This window comes from Pseudorasbora parva, chromosome 5, assembly GCF_024679245.1.
Source record: "Pseudorasbora parva isolate DD20220531a chromosome 5, ASM2467924v1, whole genome shotgun sequence".
In the NCBI taxonomy this organism is placed as follows: Eukaryota; Metazoa; Chordata; class Actinopteri; order Cypriniformes; family Gobionidae; genus Pseudorasbora; species Pseudorasbora parva.
In genome coordinates this window covers 35,981,021-36,003,066 of record NC_090176.1, presented here as the reverse complement: position 1 = coordinate 36,003,066, position 22,046 = coordinate 35,981,021, and the positions used below count along the sequence as shown (strand labels likewise).

At 39.2% G+C, this 22,046-nt stretch overlaps 1 protein-coding gene across 2 annotated transcripts; it reads left to right on the top strand.

The window, feature by feature from the left end:
- Positions 1-15,172: 15,172 nt before the first annotated feature.
- Positions 15,173-20,640, top strand: casq2 (calsequestrin 2). 2 transcript variants are annotated; one of them, XM_067445063.1, is made up of 12 exons: positions 15,175-15,302; positions 15,403-15,713; positions 17,156-17,240; positions 17,468-17,568; positions 17,672-17,783; positions 18,144-18,217; positions 18,352-18,482; positions 18,577-18,622; positions 19,465-19,519; positions 19,643-19,743; positions 19,870-19,944; positions 20,115-20,640. In XM_067445063.1, exons 2-12 carry the CDS (start codon positions 15,477-15,479, stop codon positions 20,358-20,360), a joined length of 1,263 nt encoding a protein of 420 aa, XP_067301164.1. In that variant the 5' UTR covers positions 15,175-15,302; positions 15,403-15,476; the 3' UTR covers positions 20,361-20,640. The 2 variants fall into 2 exon arrangements, with proteins under 2 accessions (XP_067301163.1, XP_067301164.1); XM_067445062.1 differs by having other exon boundaries at positions 15,173-15,713.
- The last annotated feature ends 1,406 nt before the right edge of the window (positions 20,641-22,046 follow it).

Below are 22,046 nucleotides of genomic sequence, written 5' to 3'. Positions count from 1 at the left end.
GTAACGTTACGGGAATGTAAGCTTAAAAGATGTTTTACAAATACGTTGTGGTGGCAAGCTTTTACTACTGGCTAATAACTAAATATTTAATATAAAAAGAACAATATTTTACCTCAAGTTCTCTTTGGAGGATTGACAGCCCATAATGTCCTCTTCCAGCAAGCGAGGAACATGTCCTTGTTGGGTTTTCTTTCTATTTTTGCGCTTTTCTAAACATAAAACAGCCAAAACAAGCTGCTTCAGACATCGTTTGTTTACGCTCTTGTTTCTTAAAGTCAATGACATCACGCACGTTGTGACAACAAGCGATGATTGGTCGAGAAGTCTGGCATGTTTCTAGTCCAGGACATGACAATATTTTAGGAGTAACAATTGCGTAATCTGACACAGTAACTATTGTAACAGACAAAAAGTATCTTGTAGTCTGAACCAGGCATAACTCTTGCCAGGCCAATCACATCGTGTATAGAGTCGGTGGGCGGGGCCATAATGAGGATGGCCGAGTCCCGTTTGCGTGCTTCTAATAAATACAGAAACTGGCAAACGGCAGTCTTTCGAATCAGCTCTGACCGCGACTCTGGAAGACTTGAGTTGAGCTTTTCTCTGAAAAAAGAACAAAGAACGGCACTGAAGTCATTCTTAAAAAGGGAAGATGTGTTCAGAGTTTAGCCGACCGGATACGGTGAATGTTTAATCTGTCAACAAGCTCTGTTTCACCTTCGTTGCTCTAGTTGGTGTAGCGCTATCCTATCGCGTGCAGAGGGAGTTTGAAAGACAACCGTTTATCCGCCCCTCGGATTGAGTCCTGTCAATGGTGAGTTTCCAGACCAATCATCTTGATGTGGGTCTGGCTTGTCAGGCTAGTCTAATAGCCTACTAATCTCGACTATACGTTCCAAAACAAAAGATGTCTGCCCCCAAAAGCAAGATAACTTGACTGCGTTTACCTGAGAATCATTATAAACAGTGACTTAACCTTTTTTTCTTATTTCACGAGTTCACACTTACAAATAATTCAGATAGAATAAATGGTATGCGTATTTGGCGTGCTGTCCGAGGAGAGGGCTCCGAGCTCGGTATTTGGCCCGAACCCAGAGTACTCCCCCCGTATTTCTGGTTAGGAAAGTTAACCAGGTGTGTGTGAGGTAGAAGGGGTGGTGGAGGGATGCTGCAAACTTTGTCAAGGAACGTTGGTGAGTTGACTGGGTATTTATGTGATCCTCCACTTGAGCTGATTGGTAGACATGTTGATTACTGATTGTTGACAGCTGGTTGGAATGACATCATGATTAGGTAGATCATTTGAACGTGCTTCTCCCGAACTTAGTTTTTTAAGAAACATCATTTAGCGTTAGTCTGTTATATTTAAACGGTGCTTTAATCGCAAATGTTTCCAATTTTGCACTTAAGTTAAATTCGCATGGAAGCATAGATTGTGAAAGTTGTTTTTACACGTTAGGTGTAAAGTCACGCAGTAGTTGACATTTACAAAGCTATAGGCTATAGACACTGGTAGCCCGTTTCATGTAAACTAGCCTTTAAAGGAATATAAAATATTTTAGTTTATTGCATTGTGAAGGATAAAGCGTTTCGCGCTAGTGGCGCAATCTTCACTTGTCCTTGACTCTCTCTCTCTCTCTCTCTCTCTCTCTCTCTCTCTCTCTCTCTCTCTCTCTCTCTCTCTCTCTCTCTCTACTGCATTACAGTTTGTATTCTGTGCACAGTAGTTTTCCATTTAGATGTAGGAATGCAGGTGCACCGAGTGACTTGAGGGTGACGTGCGTAGGTGAATAATTGTTTTGCCCTAACCTCCACATCGCACCTACGTTTGGTAAAGCCCTGCAGGCCGTTGTTAGGGTGTGTCACTAGATTTGATGTTCCTTTTGAGAAAATGGAGGGGGTGGGGGCAATGTTCCAGAATCCATGAGTGGGAGACTGTTTTGACTGTGTCCAAAACATTTCACCATGATGCGCGGTAGATCCTGTGGCTGTCCATTTGGCCTGTATGGGAGTTTCAACACACCATAATCAAAGGGATTTCCTTCTCTAGTCTAATCTTGTGTTCAGCACTGATGAGTAGGTTAAGGTTTGGACTTACTACTATCCATGAATCCAATATAAAAATAAAAAAAAAGAGTCCTCGGAAATGTAGCATTATGGCTGACCTGTTGGACTTGAAGACTGATGCTTGGTCTAATTGCATCCATCAACAGGCATTATTTTACCTCTTCAGTGCTTAACAGCATCTCTTTCAGAGCTGTTCTCTATTTGGTGAATGTTACTGTGGCCCTTTATTCTCACTCTGTATTTCCTCCTGACTGAGGTTGGTGCTGCTGCTACTGGCAGTGGAAAAGTACTGGCAAAACAATATCGTGGGTTGCTCTTTGTTCATTGTTGCAGCCGGAGAGCAACAGTGAAGAATAACAAATCTATTTCAACATCTATTAGGCATGCACATTTAAAATGACCATTTGACTATTATCTTCAGGGCTAAAGGTCATAACAGTGTGGGAAGTGCACTCAAGCAGTCAATCCAATTGATGAGAAGGCACCTTGCATGCAAATAAGGTGCAACACATATGCTGATTCTTAGTAACTATGCAATTCGGAAATCTAACCTTATATGTCTATAAACTAACACAAAATGTTATTTTACAAATCATTGTTCTTTTGCTGATTACTATACTGTTACTATCTCTATCTAAATAAAAGATATTTGGAGGATTATTTTTAATCCAATTAGCCTAACTCCAATTTCGATTCCAGATATTAGTTATTTGTCAATTTACCTTATAATAATAACAACAGCAATGATAAAACACTTTATTTACAGATTTAGCTCCAACTGGGTTTGGGGAACATAAAATTAACGTGGTACTATTTTTATTTGCAAATCAAAAATCTGATAACCACTAGACTGCAGCATGATTCATCATAATATGCAAATGACTCATGCATTTGATTACGAAATTACTCTTACATAATGGCACATACCTCACTCCTTTTTTCTTTTCTTGAAATATGTGTTAAGCATTCTATAATGTTTTATTATATTTATTTATTTAGCTATCATTTCCTAACTGCATGTTAAGCTCAGGTGACTTAAACTTAACATGAACCTTTTATAACGTCTGGCAAAATATAAAAAAATTAAAAATATTTTATTTATTTAAAAAGTATTGTAATAAAACAAGCTTTTTTCAAAACACAGAAGATTAGATGCGGTCTATTCATGCCCTATTGAATTACTTAATGCATTACAGTACTGCAGTTATACTGTAATATTACATCATTTTTAAGGTTGCACTGCATTTTTCAATATGTGCATTTACTTACAGTGTACTTAACCACAAAAATATTGTAATATAAGATAACTTCATGGGTATTTAATAGATATCGGAAATCTTATTTGCATGCAAGGTTAAGGTTTAGGGGTAGTTTCAAGGTTGGTAATGACCAGTTAGTGTCATTACTATAATAAATATATTCATGCGAAACAAGACTGTAAAATAAAGTATGTTACACTTTATTTGAAGGTGTCATTGTTACAGTAAAATTATATATGTAAGTACGGAGTAATATTCATTAACAACATGTACTTACTATAAAGTTATTGTAGGATTTGGTAAGAGAGTTAGTTTTATGTGATTATGCATAATTCACTGTTATTCCTATAGTTAGTGTTACCTAAGTGGTACCTTTTTTATTTGTTTCTCCCAACTCAGTAGTAGTTATGATGATGTTATGATGAATACACATATGTTGTGTTGTGCATATCCACTATTGTGTAAATACTGTCATCGGGGCCGTACCTAGGATTTTCTAAATACCGAGGTCCAAATATGAATTTTGGAGGATTTGAAAAAAAAAACCATTTCCCTCCTTTATACATATGCATTTTAAGACATAAGAAAATCAAAGAATCAGCTAACTGTAGCTTTAAAACCATGTCAGTGTGAAGTATACATTATTTTAAGAAGACAACAGATTTTTATAAATGGGAATCGGGTTAAATGTTGCAAAAAAAAATCAGAAAATCTGTTTTGTTGTTAAATTGAGCCAAAGATGACATTTGTGTCACTCCGTCTTTGAAAACCTAGCTAAATTTAATTTTTGTGATTTACATTATGTAAAGAACATTATTTGAACATATAACCTTGATATATTTAATGTTGAATGAGTAAGATCAAGTCAAAAATAGAAATCAATGTGAAAATATAACCAATGAGTGAAATCAAAATTTTATGCTCCTAATCTCAATATTAGATTATGAGACTTTAGCCTGGATTTCACAGACAAGAATCACATTATGTGTAGCAATTAGGAATATATTGTAGGCTAATGCTTTTTCTATTCTGAGCACAGTAGGCTACCTGCTCTTTCTGTCTCATCGCCATCATCTTCTCTCTTTCTTTTTTCCCCCAGTCTCCTTATCTTGCCCTGTATCTTTTCTCTTTTCAAAGCTGAGCTTTGTTTGAAGCAGTCTTTTCATTTTCGTCTGTATCGGTAAAAACAAAGTTGTATATGTAAATTTACTGAAGGCTTCCAAGAAAACCAGGTCAAGAAAACGTTATTAGTTTGCATCCCTGATTATTAAGCGCTCTCGCGGTTTTGTGATATCAAACATCAGTCGTTGTTCGAAGCGCCAGTTGGTGGTTGTGGCATTTGTCCCGCCTCTCCTTCACTGTGATTGGACATTAATGTTCACCCAAAGTTGAACTGTGGGCGCTCAACGCGTAAAAATGGACAAAACCTGCCAGCGGTTGGCGCTATTGAAAAGTGTGATGCATCCATTTGAAACAATTGAAAACATACGCCGGGCGAGGCGAGAACGTACACGCTGCCTTAATAGGCTAATATTTTGCAACTTCTATGTACACCTCGGAGAATTACCGAGGTCCGGACCTCGGTGACCTCAATGGTGGGTAGCCTACGGCCCTGACTGTCATATTATGAAAATACCATCATTTTTTGTTTTTGTTTGTAACTGTTGTAAATTTCCTATCATATGGGATATTCACTGCTGCTAGGAGGTAAATGTCATCTTGAAGAAACAATGTATAAAATTTCAATTAACCTTAACCTTGACTTGAGAGGTATTCTTCATTGTTGTGGTGGTGTATTAAACTAATGAACCGAATCATAATGTCTGAATCCTTCAAAAAGAACATCCCTGTCAAGGCTTAGGTAATGTAGTAATGTAAACCTGTCACAAAGAATCACACGCCAGGGCAGAGACACGTGAAAAACAGCATTGTTCTGCATCTCATATGATGAATCTGTTCTCCACCACAACCCACATTAAAACAAACACGGATGCCACACATTCCCAAAATTCTATATAGATGGCAAGTTAAGCGGTTCCACTGTGTAGGAAATTCTTCCACTAATGAAATCATTCCACAAAAAGGCATCTGAATGGAAAAGGGAAATATTTAGGGATGCTGGGTTAAACAAGAGGCTTTAGAGATGTTTTCAGCCCTGGTAACAGACATCAGAGGGGCCACACTGATGCTCAGTCATCAGAGGACCAAATTGTTTTAGCAGAAGGTGCAGAATACCAATCAGATTTAAAGTAAAGATGGATCATTTTAAATTTGTATATCTGATCTGGCTGCCTGCATAACTGCTGATGTTAAGCCCATGATGAGTCATTTGCATACTTTTGTTTTCTGCTCCAGTGCCTTGGAACGTTACATTGCCCCACACCCCTCAGGTAACTTTATTATGTAACATATTAAATGACTCTTTTGATTCTAATCATTAGCCATACTTTTTAAGATCTGTCCTCCTAATGCATAACTGCATGCACCTAACACGTGATACAATTAACAAACATATTTCTTGCCAATCATTATTTTTTTTCTAATTACTTTTGGCCTGTTTTTACAAAAAGCCAGTCACTTATTTGCAAATAAAAAAAAATGGCAAAAAAGCTGTCACTGGGACTGTAACCTTTAAAATGCTTCTATGTATAATTTAAATACTAATATGTAACATTTTTATACCAATATGTACATTTGAGGTACTAATATGCACTCATTAGGTTTACCCGCCCCAGTGACAGCTTTTGTACCTTTTTTTCTGAGACAATAGTAAAATTCAGAAGGGTGGAGATTAAAGATGTTTACAGCCAACGAAAGGAACTGGGTGAGGCATGATGACGCCAGAAGGGACAGACTCAATGGAAAAGTACCATGATGCCTTTGGTTTTTTATTTTTTTATTTCTTTCATTAACCTTCTCCGAATTTTATTTCTGTACTCTCTTTAGATTTAATTAAAACATTGTGAAGGGTACAAGTCCAGAAACAATCTATCAAGAAGCCAAATATAACAATAATATGGCTTATACATAAATGATAAAGTGCAGATTAGAAATGAGCATTTTAGTGCGTAAGGAATTATGTTGTACAGTAAAACTGTTTTTGAGACTGCTTTATTGAGACACTTAAAATGTATTAATTCCATGATGTTGAAGTTGCATAAACAAATTTTGTTTGTTTAACTTAATTGATTTATGTAGGACCAATGTACACAATTAAATCATGTAAAGCCATTTTTTTTCAGTGTGTGGTACAATACTGATATTTTATTCAAACAACACTACGTAACTATTGGAACTGCTGTGATGTTCAAGTTGAATCAAGCTGCTTGATCAATCAGGGTAGACTCCCCTCAAAATCGAGGGGATGAGGGTCTATAAACTTCCCTCATCGACTTCATGAAGAGGAACGCACTTCAAAGTGGTGGGGTGATTCCCAGAGGGCAAGCGCTTAAGCAGTTGAAGCATAAAACTGCAAGTTACTTGCAGAGGAATATGTTTGGTTTCACTTTATTTTGATGGTCCCTTTAACACATTCTGTTGAATAGTTAACGTTGAACCTCTCATTAGAGTATTACTGGTATGACTAGGGTTAGAATAAGTTGACATGTTAGTTATTTTGTCAGTAGGATGTCTGTTGGGGGACCAACACAATAAAGAGTTAGCAGATATTAAGTCTACTAATACCCTAATAAGTGTTAGTTGACATGAAGTTGCAAAGTTTATTTAATAGAATGTTACCCATTGTTTTGGTAATTATGTGAGCTGTGCTTCAGCCTTGCTCTTTTGGGTGGATATAATGGTTTGAGGCATACCAGTATACCCATGATTACAGGTGATTTACCCTGCAGGCCTATACCCCACCTCAAATAACAAAATAAAGACAGATATCAGAAAGAAGGAAAATCCTAATGACATATGTGCCTCTTTTGTTTAGACCTGCCACTTTCTATTTTTGCCCGTGATTCATCTGACCCATGGCTAATCTTGCTCATTTATTGTGACTACAAGCTTTCAGCCTCAAGCTACTATGACATCTTCCACAGAATAGCCATGTCCAAATATACATGCACGCACAGACAAATGACAGAAAGTATGCAAATTTGCAAAAAGCATATATGCAAATTCCCACAAAACCGTCAGTTCAATATGCTTACATCTTTTCATCATATATTTTCATAATTGTTACTCTCAAAATATCAGATAAAAAACATTCTGAATTCATAGAAGGGACATTGGATTTATAACTTTATTTATCATTATTTGCTCTTGATACCTGCATAACTGACAATGTCACTCCTTCAGCTCATGATGCTGTGTTTCTGCTCCATTAACTGGCAATGTTATGTTACACTCCACAACCCTCAGGTCACTTTATTGTGTTACATATTATAACATTCTCTTGATTCTAATCAGTCAGCCATGCCTTCTAACATCACAGTGTTTTTACGGCAGTGGCTCAGTGGTTCATGTAGGTTGTCTACAAACCGGAAGGTTGGTGGTTCGATCCCCGGTTCCACCTGACCAAGTGTCAAGGTGTCCATGAGCAAGACACCTAACCCCAAAACCGTTCCCGACGAGCTGGATGGCGCCTGGCATGGCAGACACCGCCGTCGGTGTATGAATGAGTGTATGGATGGGTGAATGTGAGGCAACATGTAAAAGCGCTTTGGATGGCCATAGGGTCTGTTGAAAGCGCTATATAAATGCAGTCCATTTACCATTTACAATGATGCATTATGCAACTTTATGCAGCTCATGCATTTATACTGCAGGTTCACTTCAGACCCCTTGTTTGAGAGAATCTCTGGAAAAGTTGTCTGCTTGAAATGAGAGAAAAATGCAAGGAGATGTGTAACTAATTTAGGGTACATCTGACCTTGCTTATTTGTACTCTTCTGCATTTACACATACACACGTGCACCAGTGGAAAGTCAAACTTTTCCATTACCTTTCTCAGTCATTACTCTTTCCAATTTCTCATAATTTCTTATGTTGTCCTTGAGTAAGTCTAAGGGACAACATCAAACCTCATCTGTGTTGGGAAGACAGAAAATTAGGCAGTGTCTATCTGCAAGAAACAGGCTTTATTCTGTATCCAAAGTGATCTGTCCCATCTGACCCATCTGTCCTGAAACTCCTTCATTAAACTATATATATATATATATATATATATATATATATATATATATATATATATATATATATATATATATATATATATAAATAAAATATAAAGAAACTTTTGTGCATTGGAAATATTCCTGTCAGGGTTGGGCGAAGGGAAAGGTGCGAGGAATGGGCTTTATTTAATAAAATAAATAAAGAAAAACAAAAACTATACCCGACGGGTGAAAAACAAGACTTGACTTGGCTTGGCTTGGCACAAGGAGCAGGGAAACACAAGTATTCGGAGTGTGATGTTCAGATCCCAGCACTTCGATCACACATAAATGTATCACACGTGCATATGATACGCACTTTATAGCGTATATATGACACGGTCTCTTGGGTAGGTTTAGGGTGGTGGGGTGGGGGGTTCATATGTATAATACGCCATAAAGTGCGTATCATATGCACTCGAAAAACAGCGTATCATATGCACGCCAAAATTAGTTTTGGCGTATACATTCCACGACATTGCACACTCGTACTATTTATACGCAAACAGGGAGCAAACAAAAGAGGGTAACAAGGGAAGACAGGTGGGGCAAATGAACCAATTATCAGGAAACAAGGTGGTCAGGTTTAGACCATAGACGAGAGCACATGGCACGAAGAAACATGACAGCCATGTGCTCAAAACAAACGTGACATGAACATGCAGCTAGTGAGAACTCATAAGCTGCATGCTCACACAAAACATGACAACATGACATGTTGAGGCAGAAGACAGAAGAGCGTACTGCTGAGCGAACTCAAACTTTACGCTCACACAAGACTGCTGATCCCGTGCGCTCACAACAAAAGGCAAACATTCGGAGCATACATTTCCAAATCCCGACACAAAACCAAAACAGGACTAGACCGAAGTGCTGGGATCTGAACGCCACACTCCGAACACAAAACAACTCGGAGGACAGGACTAAAGACAAACAATACAGAAGTGTTAGGACTCTGTCACAAAACCAAGAGTATCCTCTAAGTGACAGAACCCTGACAAGGATGTTAAAGATTCTCCATGGAACCATCAATGAGTCCATGTACTGAACTCTTGTTATTTAACTATGGCAAGGTTAATTAAATGTTTCATTCTAAGGCACCTTTAAAGGGGGGGGTGAAATGCTGTTTCATGCATACTGATCTTTTTACACTGTTAAAGACTTGGAATCCCATACTAAACATAGACAAAGTTTCAAAAGTTAAGGTGGACGTTTGATGGGAGTATTTCTTTGTCAAAAATACTACTTCCGGTTAGTCATAAGTTTCGGCGAGTTTTTTTCGATCATGGGTACACTTGACGTTAATAGGTCGGAATTTCCTTGTATGGGCCGTACGGGCAATTCTACCGGAAGAGCGTGAGAGAGAGAGGGAGAGTGCGAAAGCTACAGGCTATGCCCATTAAAGCGCTGGCTCGTAGGCTGCGCTGCACAGGTGATGTGACTTCAAGAAATTAACAATGTCACCAAAAAAGTGCGTTTTTGGTTTCCAGACCAAGACAGTCCTGTACAGGCAACAGTGGATGTAATTTGCTTTTCCGGATCAGCAACTGAGTTACGCAAAGGTTTATGTCTGTTCACTGCATTTCGGTGCCGACTGTTTCATAAACAAGGCCCAGTTAGACGCCGGATTTTCCGATCGCCTAATGCTGAAGGATGGAGCAGTCCCAACGATAAAGGTCCCAATGTTAGAACCCCAGGCGGTAAGTAAGACTGCTTCAAATGTCTGTGTTTTTGCCTATGCCCATCAAGTAGCCCAAACATGATCACGTATAGTTGATCAATGGAGCATGCGATGTGTAGTGCGTGTACATTTGTTTAGCTGGCCACTATACGTGTAACTTTATGTTTGTGTATTGTAAAAGCACTCCAAACAACACTAGCCTGCCGTGCAAAACCAGTCCGCTTACTACAATTGTCTACACAAACCACGCGTAAACACACACACACACACACACACACACACACACACACACACACACACACACACACACACACACACACACACACACACACACACACACACACACACACACACACACACACACACACGTGCAACAACTGCACTTCCCACATGTACACCTTCAAAGAAAAAAAATACGACGATATAATTCAAGTATAAATATGTAAATAACACAAGCCGCTAAGCATATTATATAGTTAGTGTATAACTTGTACCACATAGAGACGTCCTGCTCTAGTCGTTTTTGCTGCTGCTCCTGTTCAACTTCAGCCTCTGGGTCTGATTCCGGATCATAGATGTATGGCTGTATCTGATTAAAAGCTATTTTTTTATTTTGAATAAAGTTTCTTCCCGCTGTTAGGGATGACACAGCTTTACGACGCACTCAACACAATAGCAGCGCCGTGCACACGTCATTATTTAGCTCCGCTCACACGATACGCCCCCACCCGCTCTGCTTTTTTCAGAAAGACTCGGAACAGCGCATCTTTCTTATATAATTATAAAAAAAATAAAGACTTTTCGGAGAAATGCAGGATGCAATGCTACTCTATAGGTACTCAAGATTGACATGACACTGACTGAAAGTGAGTGTTTCACCCCCCTTTTAAATGTCAGTACTGACAACACAGAAAACACTCAGGGTTCATTTAGAATGATACAGTTTACTATATTCAAAGCTGTGTTTAATTTAGAATTTTCTGCTAAATGTTTACCCTTTGTCCAATGTGATTTTCTTGTGAAATGTAGAAACCATGAAAAGATTTAGTTTTTTTGTTTAAAAAAAGAAAGAAAAAAAGGTAAGAGGCCTACTGCAATTTCTGGGGGGCTATGGCCCTCTCCCAAATGGCACCCTAAACCCTCACAGTCTTCCTCTGAAGTCTGCACTTTCACGATGTAATGTTGCTTTGACTGCCGGGTAGAAGTCCTCTGCATAGCTCGCAAACTTGCGGGCTCAGCTGATGTGCGCATCGAGGGCGCATAGCAGCCGTAAAGGGGGACGCTCACAAGCACCCTTCTTTAAGCTTAAATGACGAATGAGACACCCTATGGTCTTGTGCACAAGACCGGAACTGCACATGAAGTGTGCCATTTGGGACAGGGCCAAAATTGTTTGTTACACTATACTGTCCTGCAGAGTTTAGCTCCAAAAACACACCTGAACAAGCTAATCAATCCGTGTGTCCCAATTCGCATACTAGTATCCATACTAAATCGTATTCGAAAATAGAATTAGTATGTACTAAATCATAGTATGTTGAATAGAGTATTCCAAAGATTCCCGGATGGTTTACTATTTCCGGTCAGAATTCGAAATGCGGATCGATCATAGGGGATTGATGCGCACTTGGGCTGATATTGCCCACAACCCATTGTGAGTTGGACGAGGATTCGATTGGAACTACAAACGCGGATAAAAGGTGTTAAAGGTGTCATGAACTGGCTTTTAAAAATGTTTTATACTGTTGTCTGAAGTCAACTAATGACGTTTGTGTGGTTTTTACATTCAAAAACATCATAACCAATAATAGGCTATTTTCTACACTGGTTTTGAGGCTCTCTCCTGAACGCTGGGTTTTGATGGGCGTGCCACACTGGAGACTTGGAAGTAAACGCCCATGGCTAGGATTGGATAAGATTTGCAAATTTAATGAGATTAAGCTCCCCTGTCAATTCACATGAGGGAGAGGAGAGATTGTTGTGAAAGTGGCAATCGGAATGATTTTTTCGATCACAGGGCTCGTAAACGATTGATTGGACTATTTTTTTTATTTTACAAATATCCCACACGATGGGTCGATATACACGCAAACCATGTGCGCACACACACACACACACACACACACACGCACACACACACGCACGCACGCGCCGCCCTTCAAATGTCAAGTCGAGAGAGACAGGACAGATCAAGAACGGAATATTATGAGATTCATCAGCCTGCCTGGTTTTGCGAGCCCTGGCCCATACCAGTCCAGTGTGCTAAAGGTATGCTCTGTTAGACATGTACACATAAGCAAAACGATCTATAACAATGCAATACTATTACATATAAAAATACGTTTTACTCACATAAGTGTGTTGCACCATTCCTGTCGGATTCAAGTCCAGCATCGACTGATGATTTGTTTACAAACGATTCCGCAGTGAAATGAAGTGATATGTCTTCCCCACGTGAGGTAGAACTTAGTTTAACCACTAAGTTCAACCACTCATTCGTAATAATTAGGATCAGAAGGAAGCTTATGCAGCGACTGTGTTCTTCCACAAACAGGAATAGCGCAATATCTTGCTATCTTCCTCTGCATGTTTATTGTGGTTGACCAGCACAAGCTGATCGATCACCTCCATGAGCCGGTGGGCGGGGCTACTAGATTAGACGCACTGTAGAGGTGTGTTTCGTCGCGCTATGACGTAAGAATAAAACACAAGATCGTTTGCTGGGCCGGGTGTCTATAAAAGCTTTTCTTTTACTAACGAGGAAGTTTTCAGCTCTGAAACTTAGAGAATATTCTTATATTACCATGACCTTGTATATATCAAAAGCTCAAAGGAAAGTTGATTTCTCAGTTCATCACTCCTTAAAAAAACTACAAACATGATGGATGTGCGAGTCCAACGGTTAAGTAGAGAGGTTTAGATAAAGGGGTTTGGGTGACCAACTATCACTATTTAACCTGGCTAAAATATATTTATTCAGTGTTGTCCACAATATATTTTACCTGCAGCAGCATTGTGAACTTTTGCAATGACACGTTTGCCCATTAACGTTTTTAAAGCATCATTAAATGTAAACTGCAAACACACAAGTAGAGTCTCTGAATTAAAGACCCACTAATGGCAGATCAACGTGCAGCTACATTTCTCTCCGATGCAGTGGGAAATGAAACTGAATGTGGAGGATTTGAAACGGTGACGGGATGAACGTAACTAAGCGACAGAGTCCGTTAAAGATGACGAATTAGTGTGTTCCAAAGCTTGCACACTCTTTTGCTACATACTCAAAAGTATGTACATTTTCTTCACAAAATAGTACATACATTTAGGACGTAGTATAAGTAGGTGAATAAGGACGCAGCAAATGTCTTCAGGATTAGGCTACTAGAAGGCTACAGGCATGTGAGTTTGATCAGGGTTGGAGCTAAACTCTTCAGGACAGTGTCTCTACAGGACTAAAATTACCCACAGACGGATCAATTGAAAGGAATCATTTGGGTGTGACAAGTATTCATGAATGTAGTGAACATGACAATTCATACTAACTGGGGTGTCGGGAACTTCTTTCATTCTCACCCCAAACCTCATGAAAATTGAATTCAATAAAATATGGGAAACACACAATGTTTCAGTTAGCAACCTCAATTATGACAAATATTAAACAGAGAACCTGGAACAACTAAGTTCTCTCTTCAGTGATTTCTGTCAGCTTCCATTGTGACGACAGATTCTGAGCCTTACTGAACCTGCACAAGTCACTCACAAGTGTCAAGTAAACTCTTTGAGAACTAGCAGCTCAATGTCATCCAGTTCCAGCATAGCTTAAACCAATAGCTTACTGAGGGAAATATCTGCAACATCATCAGCTAACTGTTTGTGATGATTTGTTGTCAATGCTAATGCATATAGTGTCCAAGAGAAGGGAGCATTAGAGTGGCACAAGTACAAAGATGGAGACTGGTCTTCACAGACCAGGGTGTACTTCCAGTGTTTTGTTATCCGTAACTTCAATGAACTCTGACCCACCGTCTATATTGTCATAAAACACCTCTGAAATCCAGTACAGGACTGAGATTAGCTGCATCTTCTAAGGTAGGATATCTGTAAAGCATGTTAGCAATTTTAAAGACTAGTTTTAAGACAGCGTGACTATATATGTTAATATTACAAATATTCTTTTTAGGAATGTCCAGAGCAATTAGACAGGAATCCTTGAGACAGCTGATCCTAATTTGGGCATCAGTGGTGTAATTTCTATGACAACAGATTCTATTTAAAGTCACACAGATTTAAAAAGTTCAGTTGTAAAATGTCATTCAAATGTAACGTGAGGACTGGGGACAAAAAAACAAAACATATTTAGAATCTTGTGGGCTTAATTAGTCAATGCATTTTTAGTAGGTCAGTGTCTGTTTGTTAGTTCCTTCATTCATTTATTTATTCATGGAGAATTAAACTGTAACTAATAGCAGATTGTGTGTCCTGTGCAGGGATAATGCTCAAGGGTTCCTGCCTCTACTAGGGATTCCAGTTAAGACTTTTGGCCGTCTATCCCTGTGCAAATGGCTTTAGTTCACAACACAAATCACCATCATATCTCCACAACAGCACATCTACTTTGTCAGCTGAACTTACACACACACACACACACACACACACACACACACACACACACACACACACACACACACACACACACACACACACACACACACGTGTCCAGTTACAGTACAGTACATTCATATGCACAATGACTTTGTCACTAACTGCAAGCTGTTTTGCATCTCTCAAATGTGAACATACTGGAAAGAGTGTATACTCTTGTTTACATCTGTCTTATGTTGCAGTGAAGTGTTCATATCCCTCTTTCCCCCTCTCAGCATTAAATGTCATTAGCTGCGGTCTAATCACTCTCCTATATAGTGCTCTTGTCCCTTTGCAGTCCAACTAGGGTATTTTTAGCCCTGAAACAACTGGGCTCCTAAAAAAGGGCTAGAGGAACACTGCTATGTAAGGTATCCTGGCTGCTCTCTCCCATCCTATTACCAGCACAATCCATCAGGCACTCTTTGTCTCAGGCCAGGAGAGAAGACAGAGAGTCAAGGGTTTGCTGAAGAAAGCTGAATTTTCAGAAGAAAGGTACACCTGGCCTCCAAAGAACCTCCAGAAAGATCAGTGGAAGAAGGCCTGGACGGTTGGCACTCTTTCATTAATAACTCTTGATTTTCTCATACCATAGCTTTGTGAAAGCTGTGAAGCTGCATGAAGAACCACAGCTTCTTTTTGGAAAGGTCTTAGTCATTAGTATAGACCATGCAGGCCACCTGGATCCTGCTGCTTGCCTCTCTGGGTGTCTATACCCTGGCTGGTGCTGAGAAAGGCCTCGAATTCCCACGTTATGATGGCAAAGACCGTGTCTTGGACATAGATGACAAGAACTACCGCAAAGCTCTGAAGAAATACGACATGCTCTGCCTGTTCTACCACGCTCCTCTGCCAACTGCAAAAGAGCTGCAGAAACAGTTACAAATGACTGAACTAGTACTAGAGGTAAGAGAGTAAAAGTCAAGCGTGAATGCATGATATAAGGGCGATGTAAGACGGAATGAAAAGTGTTTATTGGAACAAAATTGTGAAGTGGTTATTAAAATGTATATTTATTTAGAAAATGGTTGTGGATGGTCACTATGAATTCAAATACATTTTTGCATGCTTTATGTAGTAATATCAGTATAGAGATATATCCATCTTCACATGGCTCTCTTTTTTCACTTCTGTATTTATCTGGATTAAAAAAAAAAGTGGACATCTTTAGTCACCATGTTAATCGGGCACTTCATATTCAGTACACCTGATAGCTTCTAAGGGCCTTCTGAATGTGGGCTTGGGAAACTGGTCAAAGAGTATTGGCTTTTAAAATTCAGTCATTCAAATTACTTTCATCATAATGAAAGCAGGACACCAGGGTATTTATGGAACAAGAGCACTCCTAAAATGATTACACAAGTGTGCTCTCCTTTACTCTAAATTCATGGCTCACAAGTTCACTATCTAGACTAGTATGTCAGTGTGACTCAGTACATGGTGTACTTCTGATTCACAGCATAATTGGACCCACTTTATATTAGGTGGCCTTTACTATGTACTACCATTTTAATTAATAATTTGATACAATGCACTTATTGTGTACAAAAAATGATTTTACATTGTACTTACATTTTTAAAAATACCTGCAATGCATGTAATTACATCTGTAATTAATTTCTGTAGTTACATTTGTAACTACACTTTTGACACTTCACTTACCCATAACCCTACCCTTAAACTTACCCACACCTGTCCCTAATCTACTTCTTTCCCATCTCAATATCAGCAAAAGTGTTTGCAATACAATATGAACACAATAAGTACATTGTACTTATTTTTTTATGTAAGTACACAGTAGTTAAAGGGTTAGTTCACCCAAAAATTTAATTTCTGTCATTAATGACTCATCCCAATGTTGTTCCACACCCGAAATACCTCCGTTCATCCTCGGAACACAGTTTAAGATATTTTAGATTTAGTCCGAGGCCTTTCTGTCCTTTGAATGTAAGTGTATGCACACTTTGCTGTCCACGTCCAGAAAGGTAATGTAAACATCATCAGAGTTGTCCATATGTGACGACAGTTGGTTAGTTAGACTCTATTAGTACGACTTTATTCAGCATTGTCTTCTCTTCCGTACTCCTCAAATAAAGAATCAAACGGTCATGAATCAGCGTACTGATTCATGATTCGGATCGTGTGTCAAACTGGCAAACTGCTGAAATCACGTGACATTGGTGATCCGAATCATGAATCAATACGCTAAAAAATAAAAGTAAAATTTGTTTAAATAAAATAAAATACAAAAATGCCAATATGCATTTGTATTTGTAAAATGTATTTGTAATAAAATACAAAAATGGCAACAACAAAAAATATATATATAAATATTTGTTTTTCCACAGTTAGCTGCTCAAGTCTTGGAGGAAAAAGATATTGGCTTTGGAATGGTTGACTCCCACAAAGATGCTAAAGTTGCCAAGAAACTAGGTGAGGCAAAACATACTTTCGTGCCTTTCCTATCACATGGAGGATTTAAAGTTTACGTCAAGCTTAGGCTCACAACCTAGGTGTTTCTACATCAGTGTTTGAGTTTAACACAACATCAATACCTGTAGGACATTTACATAAATGGATGGTGATACAGTAGGCTATAAAGTATACAATGTAATTAACACTGCCATGATGAGTGACTATAGTATGTGTTTCACTGGAAGGTTTGCACGAGGAGGGAAGTGTCTACGTCTTTAAGGAGGACCGTGTGATTGAATTTGATGGACTGCTCTCTGCAGATACTCTTGTGGAATTCATTCTGGATGTAAATAATCTGTATTTATCATAAATCCAGACATCTCATTTGTTTTAGTACGTTTCTATGTCATCTTAACTCTCTGCCTCTCCTTCTCTCCCTCATGCTTTAGCTTTTGGAAGATCCGGTCGAGGTAATTGACAATGCTCTGGAGTTGCGAGCTTTTGACCGTATGGAAGAAGACATCAAACTCATTGGCTTCTTCAAAAGTCGTGACTCTGAACGTGAGATTGTGTGCACAGACTATAAGACGAAGGAGGTGTTTAAATGTTCAGAGACAGTTATATCCTTTCGCTGTTATCTGATCTCTGCATGTTTCAAACACATATCTATATAGTACATGCAATGAATAAATACCATGCAATAAATGTCTGTACATTCCAGGACTGTTTTTAAATACACACCGAAACCTTATGAGCTCCCTTGAGCATTGTAGGCTACTACTCTTTCAAGCTATAGTTGACATTTAGAGGTCATTTATTTCAAGTCACCACACTCTTTGGCCAACACTGTTACAAATACAAATTACAATAAAAACTAACCTCCCCATTGTTTCCCTTTCTTTTCTCCTCTGGTTTCCTTAGATTATCTTGCTTTCCAAGAGGCAGCTGAACAGTTTCAGCCTTTTATCAAATTTTTTGCCACCTTTGAGAAATCTGTGAGTATCATGTATCATTTTGTGCTGTTTATGTTCAGAAGATCTTTATTATCGTGGGATTTTTTTTCTTTTTGGGACGTGGTAATTCTCTGAAAACAATTGATGGTAGATGAGTTGATCTTATTTTTGCATAGGTGGCAAAAGAGCTGACTTTGAAGATGAATGAGGTGGACTTCTATGAGCCCTTCATGGAAGAACCAGTCACCATTCCAGACAAACCGAACTCAGAGGAAGAGCTGGTGGCCTTCATATCTGAACACAGGAGGTAATCAGGAAAGCTAATCGAATGATTTTCTGAAGGATGGATATACAGATATTTTATACCGATACATTCCGATAATTTTTATTGATCTCCACAGACCAACTCTAAGAAAGCTCAGGGCAGAGGACATGTTTGAGACCTGGGTGAGCAATATTTTTTAAATGATACTTTAGATTACACTTTAGATTAGGCACACATATTCACTCTTGTTGCTTATTAGCAAGCATATTGGGTGCTTATTGATACTTTTAAAGCAGATATGAATGCCTTATTCTTCATGACCATATTCTAAATCTCTTAAACTTATACCCCAAACCTAACCTACAACTCACTTTAAAAAAAATGTGTTTGTGCTGCCTTAAAAAGTTAAAAGTTTAGTCAACTCAAATATCAAGTTGTCACTTAGTACAAATTCACATTTCAAGTTGACATTTAATTTTTTTTAAATTTTTTACAGTGAACTATTTTACTTACTATCAATATGGAGTTTATTGAGGCAAAAATAGATTTACATTAAAGTGTTAGTTCACACAAAAATGAAATGTATCTCATTAATAATGAAAAGTCATTATAAGTCATTAATGACATCAATTTCAGTTTTGGGTAAACTAACCCTTTGATGTCTCTCATCTCATACAAATACCATCTTGCACAATCTCGTCGATTGTAAAAAATAGATAAAAAATACTTCACTCTTACTGTAATATTGTTGGTCTGGTTTGGACAGTTTTTTCATTTTAGGATATGCAGTTATAAAATAATTTAAACTTCAGCATGTCCAATTCAATATGTCCTATTTAGTGAATGTTCATGCAGAAAGCAGGATAGTTAAAAGTCAGCTTTATCACAAAAAATATGTCCCGAAAAGATAATCAGAACCTGATATGGAGTGGAGGAATGTATCATAAAGTATCAATGACACTAAAATAAAATAAATGGATATAGTGCATATCAATGACACTAAAATAAATGTTCTCTTATGCAGGAGGATGATTTGAATGGAATTCACATTGTAGCCTTTGCAGAAGAGGAGGACCCTGGTATGTTTCAAGACTCCACTCTAAATTCCTTATAAAGCTAAATGATTTTTGCTTGGTGCAAGCATCATTGGCAAAAATGAATTAATAAGATAATGATTTGACCTTTAATAATTCGGTTTTTAGATGGTTTTGAATTCTTGGAGATTTTGAAGGAGGTGGCCAGAGACAACACAGACAATCCAGACCTAAGTATTGTGTGGATCGACCCAGACAACTTCCCATTGGTGACTAAAATAAGTTTATATTGATGGATGACTATATTGAGTCAGTATTACGGTAATGTAAAATGGATGTCAAAAAAACCTTTCTTTTATTTAAATCCCTGTTCATGTGCACATTTCCTTTCTTAGCTCATTCCATACTGGGAGAAGACCTTCAAGGTTGACCTCTTTAGACCACAGATTGGCATAGTAAATGTTACAGATGTAAGTGCAATACTTTTAAAATGTATTTTATTTTAACCAGTTCTTTTGATTCAAAGGTCCTATTTATTTGGACCTGTCACACTGTCCTAGTACATAATGATACATTTATTATTATTAGAACAAATGTTTATTGCTGACATAAGTCCATTGACTCATGTCCTCTATGACAGGCGGACAGTGTCTGGTTGGAGATACCTGATGATGATGAGCTGCCATCGCCTGAAGAGCTGGAAAACTGGATAGAAGATGTGCTCTCTGGAACAGTCAACACAGAGGACGATGATGACGACGATGATGATGACGACGATGATGACGATGATGATGACGACGATGATGACGACGACGACGATGATGACGACGATGATGACGACGACGACGATGATGATGATGACGATGATGATGACGATGATGAATGATTAATATACTGTGAACCTCAAACAAATCTTCTAAGATATCAATTTTATGTATTTTACAGTGAAATCATTTTGTACATCAATGGATAAACTGCATAGTGTTCTTAATGTTAAATTGAAATGACACAAGTGAAAAATGCCTCTTATTTATAGGTGAAAATATATTTGAATTAGCTAAACTGGAAAGTGATAAAGGGATTAAAAATTTAAATGTGTAAAATGTCTGAAAAGTGTAATTACCACAGGAATTATATTACTCTACAGAACATTTTCTACTGTTATCACCCATCATCAGCATGGGCCCCCTGACTGGTCTGTGGCTATGCAGCCCCATACGCAACAAACTGCGATGCACTGTGTATTCTGACCCTTTCTATCAGAACCAGCATTGACTTCTTGAGCAATTTGAGCTAGCTTGTCTGTTTGATAGGACCACACAGGCCTGCCTTCCCTCCCCACTGTTCCTTTTTTGGAGCATACTGATTTTGATAGATACTGACCCCTGCATACCAGGAACACCCCACAAGAGCTGCAGTTCCCTTTCGGGGAACTCGAGCTGCGTCGAAACGCTGTGAGAACGCCTCTGCGTTAATGCGTCGTGAAGCGCCTGTAGAACCATTCCATCGGAAAAAAGATCGATCGTCGGCGTGATGACGTCATCGACCGGAAGCTATAAAACGTCCGTGAAAACAAACAGGAACTAGCTTCTGTGCCTTCAGTAAGCGATCTGTGTGAACCTGTCTGTCTATTTGGTGTTTTTGTCTGTCTATTATCAGAGATTTTCCACCCTTTTGTTAAATATTTCATATATTAACAGAAAAAAGAGAAAATAAAATAGATAGAAATGGCGAGTGAAAGCAGCAATTTCAGAAAGTGTGTTCCTCCCTGCCCACGCTACATCACGGGCGGGGACACACATCTTCTCTGTGTTGCATGCTTGGGAGCGCAGCATGCCCAGGCAGCCCTCGAGGGGGCTGCTTGCGAGCACTGTGAGCGTATGCCACTGAGAACGCTGCGCTCCCGCCGGGCACTCTTCGAGGAGGGTGCCTCGGCTCGTGTTCCCCGCGGCTCTGGTCCCGCTGCTGCCGAGGCAGAGCGGAGGCTGCAGTCGTGGGGTTCACAATTGGATGTTGCAGAGGGGTTTGAGACGGGCACTGCCTTATCTCTGCCCTCACCTGCTCCATCCAGCGGTTCTTCTCGGGGCTTGGAAGCACGCATTGCGGTTTCTTCCCCCCCGAGAGAGCCGCCGGTGCTCCAACTATCCAGCTCCGAGGAGGTGGACGTTGAGAGCATCGCGACTGAAGATTCGCCACTTCAGTCCCCTGCGAGTGAGGAGCTCGTTGAGGTTCTAACGCGAGCCGTGGCCAGATTAAATATTGACTGGCCCGTAGAGAGATCTGAGGCAGGAAAGAGAAGATCTAGTAAATTAGATGAGAGATTCCTGCCCGCTCGCGCTTCAGAACCTCAGCGGCGGGGCCTGCCATTCTTCCATGATTTGCACACCGAGGTGGCAACATCATGGAGGAGACCGGCATCATACCGTGTGTTCAGCCCTCAGACTTCGGTCTATAGCAACATCATGGGGCTGAAGCACTACGGTTATGGGGCGATGCCAAAGGTTGAAGAGACGCTCGCGAGCCATCTCTCGCCTTCCTCGGCATCGTCCCTAAAGGCCACGACTTTGCCCAC

Excerpts from the sequence above, each read along its gene's own strand:
- casq2 (XM_067445062.1), top strand. The coding sequence starts at position 15,477 with ATGCAGGCCACCTGGATCCTGCTGCTTGCCTCTCTGGGTGTCTATACC. Across the intron at positions 15,714-17,155 it reads TGACTGAACTAGTACTAGAG|TTAGCTGCTCAAGTCTTGGA; the intron begins GTAAGAGAGTAA and ends GTTTTTCCACAG. Across the intron at positions 18,623-19,464 it reads AGGACATGTTTGAGACCTGG|GAGGATGATTTGAATGGAAT; the intron begins GTGAGCAATATT and ends TCTCTTATGCAG.